The 7,189-nt window shown below is 30.7% G+C and overlaps 1 protein-coding gene across 1 annotated transcript in view; it reads left to right on the forward strand.

Annotated features, from left to right (window-relative positions):
* sypl1 (synaptophysin-like 1) overlaps window positions 1-6,901 on the forward strand; it is a 19,355-nt gene extending 12,454 nt beyond the window's left edge. Inside the window, exons 2-5 of the mRNA XM_062066598.1 lie at window positions 1-3; window positions 68-272; window positions 343-534; window positions 4,472-6,901. The exon at window positions 1-3 is cut by the window's left edge and continues 116 nt beyond it. Coding sequence (XP_061922582.1) covers window positions 1-3; window positions 68-272; window positions 343-534; window positions 4,472-4,603 — 532 coding nt within the window. The 3' untranslated portion in view covers window positions 4,604-6,901. The remainder of the gene's footprint in view (window positions 4-67; window positions 273-342; window positions 535-4,471) is intronic.
* Window positions 6,902-7,189: the final 288 nt, after the last annotated feature.

The raw sequence follows: 7,189 nt of genomic DNA on the forward strand, positions 1-7,189 counted from the left end.
CAGGTGAGGCCGTCACGTCGGACGTTCCGCCTCGGAATGGCGTCTGATTGCGTGGTTGTTGTTGCAGGCTGAGCCAGGTGCCGCTGGTGGAGGGAAACGCCAGCATATGTGACCACTCTGTCAGCACCACACACCTGATGGGAGACTCCTCCTCTTCGGCGGAGTTCTTTGTGGGCGTGGCCGTCGTCTGCTTCCTGTACTGCATGGCGGCCCTCTTGGTGTATTTGGGCTACATGCACGTGTACAAGAACTCCGACTTCGGACCCATTCTGGTGAGTGTTCTGTCTCGGTCAGTCTGTGAGGAGCACCATGCCGACGGTTTGTCCTCGTCCACTCGTCCAGGACTTTGTGATCACGGCGGTCGTGGTGTTCCTGTGGCTGGCGTGTGCGTCCGCCTGGGCCAAGGGGCTTCAGCACGTCAAGGACGCCACGGACACGGAGGGCATAGCCGCCTCCGTGGCGCTCTGCAAGGGGAGCAACATCACCTGCCAGGTCACCGAGTACGCCAACCTCCGGACGCTCAACATCTCAGTGGTGAGGCTTTTTGAACCATTTCCCCCGGTCATGTGACATCTGTGTTGCTAGGCAGAGTTGGAGGCCTCCAGCTGCCTCACACAGCAGAGGAAGGACAGGGAGAGTTAGGAATTCAACAAAAAAATATTCTCATTTATTTTAAAACTTGGTAGCATGTTTTTACAGTGCATCCTTAAAAATGGACCTAATTAAATAATGAACACATGGTAGAAAATGGATGGATGGATGCAATTAAATACACAAATGTGTTAAGTCATGGATTTATTTAACGTAAAAGTACATTTAAATATTGTATCCTGTGAAATATATATACAATATTTAAATAGTTACTTGAATGAGTCTAATTTGTTACAATTGGAATCAAATACATAAATGTGTTACTCAATATGTCAGTCATTTATTTAATATGACGTTATATTTGATTATTTCATCATTTATTCAATATTTAAAGAAAAAAAATCTCAAAATAATTACTTCATTTTGTCATTAATTATAATGGAATTAAATACATACATGTGTTATTAATTTATTTGATGTAAAAGTACATTTGATTATTTCATTAAATAAAAACCTCTTTAAATAGATACATATTTAAATGAGTCTTCAATTATTTACAATGGAATTAAATACATAAATGTGTCATTAGTTTATTTAATGTAAAAGTGCGTTACTAAATACGTCATTAGTTTATTTAATGTAAAATTATATTTGATTCTTTTAGCATTTATTAAATATTTAAATTTAAAAAAAATCTTAATAATTACATATTTAAATGAGTCTTCAATTAGTTATAATGGAATTAAATACATAAATGTGTCATTAGTTTATTTAATGTAAAATTATATTTGATTATTTCATCATTTATTAAATGTTTAAATAAAATAAAAATCTTAAGATAATTACATATTTCAATGAATCTTCAATTAGTTATAATGGAATTAAATACATAAATGTGTCATTAGTTTATTTCATGTAAAAGTGTTACTAAATACGTCATTAGTTTATTTCATGTAAAATTATATTTGATTATTTTATCATTTATTAAATATTTAAATAAAATAAAAATCTAAAGATAATTACATATTTCAATGAATCTTCAATTAGTTATAATGGAATTAAATACATAAATGTGTCATTAGTTTATTTAATGTAAAAGTGCGTTACTAAATACGTTATTAGTTTATTTAATGTACAATTACATTTGATTATTTCATCATTTATTAAATATTTAAATACAAAAATCTCAAAATAATTACATAAATTTGTCAGTAATTAATTATAATTGGAATTATATACATTATGTCATCAATTTATTTGATGTAAAAGTACATTTGACTTCATCGTTTAAATATTTATTTACATAAATACCTCTTTAAATAGATATATATTTAAATGTCATCAATTATTTATAATGGAATTAAATACATAAATGTGTTATTAATTTATTTGATGTGCAAGTCCATTTGATTATGTAATCCATTAAATAATTATTGAAATACAAACCTCTTTAAGCAGATACATATTTAAATGTGTCATCAATTAATTATAATGTAATTAAATACATAAATGTGTCATTAGTTTATTGACTTCAAAAGTGTGTTACTAAATGTCATTAACATATTTAATGTAAAAATTATTTATGATTTTTTTTCATCATTTATAAATATTAAAATTTAAAAAAAATCTCAAAATGTGTCATTAATTATTTATAATTGGAATTAAATACATACATACATACATTTGATTATTTCATAATTTAAATTATTTAAATAAAAACCGTTTAAAAAAACATATTTAAATTATAATTGAATTAAGTACAATTATGTGTTATTAATTTATTTGATGTAAAAGTACATTTGATTATTTCATCATTTAATAATAATAATAATAATAATAATAATAATAATAATAATAGATTCGATTTTATATAGCGCTTTTCTATTATTAGATACTCAAAGCGCTCACAGAGAAGTGAGAAGCCATCATTCATTCACACATGGTGGTGGTAAGCTACATTTGTAGCCACAGCTGCCCTGGGGTAGACTGACGGAAGCGAGGCTTTACATACTTATTTAAATAAAAACCTCTTTAAATAGACACATATTTAAATGTGTCATCAATTAATTATAATGGAATTAAATACACAAATGTGTCATTAGTTTAATTACTTCAAAAGTGTGTTACTAAATATGTCATTAATATATTTAATGTAAAATTATATATGATTATTTCATCATTTGTTAAATATTTAACTTTAAAAAATCTCAAAATAATTACTTAAATTGTTCATTGATTAATTATAATTACAATTAAATACATAGATGTGGTATTAATTTATTTGATGTAAAAGTACATTTGATTATTTCATAATTTAATTATTTAAATAAAAACCTCTTTAAATAGATACACATTTAAATGTGTCATCAATTAATTATAATGGAATTAAATACATAAATGTGTTATTAAATATCATTCATTTATTTACTGTAAAAGTGCGTTACTGAATTGGTCATTTATTAATTTAATGTAAAATTACATTTGATTATTTCATAATTTATCTCAAAATAATTACTTAAATTTGTCATTAATTATAATTGGAATTAAATACATAAATGTGGTATTACATCTGACATTAATTTATTTGATGTAAAAGTACATTTGACTTCATCATTTAAATATTTATTTAAATAAATACCTCTTTACAGAAATACATATTTAAATGTGTCATCAATTAATTGTAAAATAATTAAATACATAATTGTGTTATTAAATATGTCATTAATTTATTTATTTTAATATGCATTTAATTATTTTGATATGTAATTCATTATTTCATATTTAATTATTTTTTTACTTCAAAATGTAATTATTTATTTATCATGAATTTGTTTTATCTGGCAAACTCAGCCGTCAATTAACTAATTAAATGATTAATTTCATTTGTTTTTCATTAAATAAATTCATGACACGTATAATAGTACATATGTATTTAGTTCCAATTATAATTGATTAATAACACATTCAAGTAATTATTTTTATACTTATTTATTAGATTTTGTCCCAATTGACCCTCCATAGTTATGTAGAGCAGTGTTTTTCAACCACTGTGCCGCGGCACACTAGTGTGCCGTGAGATATTGTCTGGTGTGCCGTGGGAAATTATGCAACTTCACCTAATTGGTCCAAAAAATATTTTTTGCAAATCAATAATTATAATAATGTGCCGTTGTCTAGTGCAGTGTTTTTCAACCTTTTTTGGTATGTAAAAGGTATGTAACGCTTAAACCAAAAATGAACAAAAGGCAAGTCCCGCTAGGAAAAGGCACTGAAGCATAGGGATGGCTATGCAAAACAAAAGTAAAACTGAACTGGCTACAAAGTAAACAAAAACAGAATGCTGGACGACAGCAAAAACTTACAGCGTGTGGAGCAGGGAGACGGCGTCCACAAGGTACATCCGTAAATGACATGACAATCAACAGTGTCCCCACAAAGAAGGATAGCGTACGCACAACTTAAATAATCTTGATTGCGGAAACAAAGCAGGTGCGGGCAATAGCGCTCAAAGGAAGGCGTGAAGCTGCTACAGGAGAACACCAACAAAACAGAAAGGGTCACCAAGTTAACAGCGCAAGACAGGAACTAAAGCACTACACACAGGAAACAACAACAAACTCAAAATAAGGCACGACAACCTGGTGGAGTTTCATTTTTTAACCTTTTCTGCTGGTGGTGTGCCTCCGTATTTTTTTTTAATGAAAAAAAAGTGCCTTGGCTCAAAAAAGGTTGAAAAACACTGATGTAGAGGATCTTTAATTGGCGTTTTCACAGTTGATCCTGAAAAGCAGAGCGCTCTTGTCCTATAAAGAAAGTTTGACTGGTGGTCATAATGTATTGACAGTGTTTATGTTTGAAACTCTCTTATGGCAACCAACAGGTGTTCGGCTACCTCAACATGTTCGTGTGGGCCGGTAACGCTTGGTTCGTGTACAAGGAGACGCGCTGGCACTCGCAGAAGGTCTCCACCCAACCAGGACCGGGGAGGCAGCAGGTTCCGGCAGCCATCTAAATCACGCACAAACAAACCTCACTTTGTGGGTGATTTTTTAATTTTTATTTTTTTTAACCTATTCTTCAAACATTCAACATTTTCCCCGTTCTATTAGAATATCCAATTTTCACTTTAAGATATTTTTTTATGTGGAGCTTCACAATAGCTTGTTTAGGGTACAAATAAATAACTTTAAGGTACGTTTCCTTTGTCAAAAAAGGGTTAAATTTGATTATAAATGTACTTTTATGCACACATTAATTATTGATAATTATAGTACAACTGGCGCGAGGGGCCGTATCTGGCCCGAGGAAATGTGCATCAATGAAGTACCTTATCTTTTCGTACTGAATGTATTTGGTTTTTCCATTTTGACAAAAAAAAAATATATGCACTGCATGAAATTGCATACCTTTTGAAATGTTTGTTTTTTAGTTTTTTTTATTATTATTATTAATCAATCCAACAAAATAATGCACAATAATACCATACTAATACAATTCCAATTCCAAAATCAATTCCCAGCAACATTCAGAATAGCAATCAACAGAGCGATTAAAAGGAAACACAAACATGACACAAAACAATCCAAAAGTAGTAGGGGTGTAACGGTACGTACGGTTCGATACGTACCTCGGTTTAGAGGCCACGGTTCGGTTCATTTTCGGTACAGTAAGAAAACAACAAAATATAAATGTTTTGGTTATTTATAGAGATGTCCGATAATATCGGCCGGCCAATATATGCGTTAAAATGTAATATCGGAAATTATCGGTATCGTTTTTTTTATTATCGGTATCGGATTTTTATTTTTTTATTAAATCAACATAAAAAACACAAGATACACTTACAATTAGTGCACCAACCCAAAAAACCTCCCTCCCCCATTTACACTCATTCACACAAAAGGGTTGTTTCTTTCTGTTATTAATATTCTGCTTCCTACATTATATATCAATATATATCAATACAGTCTGCAAGGGATACAGTCCGTAAGCAAGGGATACAGTCCGTAAGCACACATGATTGTGCGTGCTGCTGGTCCACTAATAGTACTAACCTTTAACAGTTAATTTGACTAATTTTCATTAATTACTAGTTTCTATGTAACTATTTTGATATTGTTTTACTTTCTTTTTTATTCAAGAAAATGTTTTTAATTTATTTATCTTATTGTACTATTTTTTAAAAAAAGTACCTTATCTTCACCATACCTGGTTGTCCAAATTAGGCATAACAATGTGTTAATTCCACGACTGCATATATCGGTTGATATCGGTATCGGTAATTAAAGAGTTGGACAATATCGGATATCGGCAAAAAGCCATTATCGGACATCCCTAGTTATTTATTTACCAAATTTGTAAACAATGGCATAACATACATATACACACAGGGTCCATTGCCAGGGTTAATGTGGTCAACATATATAAAATAAAAACTAAATAAGATAAGGCTCAAAATGGTTTCTTTCAACAAAACTTTTCTACATATAAAGTGTTTTTTTGATTGATTGATTGATTGATTGAGACTTGTATTAGTAGATTGCACAGTACAGTAAAAGGCCTCAAGTTGTTGCTCAGATTTTAAAAAATGACAAAACTTTTCTTCTACGTATAAAAAGTGCAACATTAAACAGTTTCAAGTCAACTCAGCCTCAGATCAACTTTCCCGCAACCCCCGTACCGAAACGGTTCGATACAAATACACGTACCGTTACACCCCTAAAAAGTAGTCAAACAAAAATGAATAATTTCAACAACAGTATCAATATTTAGAATTCCAACAAAGCAGGGATTAGAAATCCCCCATTTTCAAATGTTAATATTACGCAATATTGCACCATAATTTCCACACATTTTTATGTGTTAAAATAAAAATAAATACTTTAATATCTGCTTGACTTATGGTTTCAAAACATGTTTTCCATCAAATTGTACACTGTAGAAAGGAGAATAAAATGACGATGTTTTTACAGCATATTCAATTGAAAAAAACTCTACCACTCTTTTTACTATAAAATGTTGCCAACTACGCTGCCTTTTTTTTTTTTTTTTCACTGTAAAATCTACGGTTGTTGTTACTGTAAATGGAAAAAATGGTACCACGGTTATTTTACGGTGACAAACTGGCAGCTCAGTTTTTGAACAAACTACCTTAAATTTTACAGTAAGATTCTGGCAACTAAGCTGCCAGTATTTTACCGTAAAATAACCGTTTTAAAGTGGTAAATAAACAATACTGTTGTCCATCTACCGTGATATAATGTTTAAAAAAATCTGTAGATTTTGCATTAAAACAATGGTGACCAGAATATTAATGTGTCATACAGAATTTTTTATTTTTTTTGCAGTGTACGTGAAAAAATATATTTAATAATAAAATGCATAGGCAAATTTGTTAATGATTCAGTGTTACAAACGGCCCCCTGAAGGCATCCATAACTGCAATGTGGCCCTCAATGAAAACCAGTTTGACACCCCTGTTATGGTATCAAATCTGAGCTTTCTCTAACCTTTGTCGTCCTCTAGCGGTTGCAGCACGAACTACATCACTGGAGTCATTTAAACAAGCTTGTTTTTACTTTGGAATATTTTCAACCGT

The sequence above is a fragment of the Entelurus aequoreus genome, linkage group LG12 (assembly GCF_033978785.1).
Source record: "Entelurus aequoreus isolate RoL-2023_Sb linkage group LG12, RoL_Eaeq_v1.1, whole genome shotgun sequence".
NCBI classification, from domain to species: Eukaryota; Metazoa; Chordata; class Actinopteri; order Syngnathiformes; family Syngnathidae; genus Entelurus; species Entelurus aequoreus.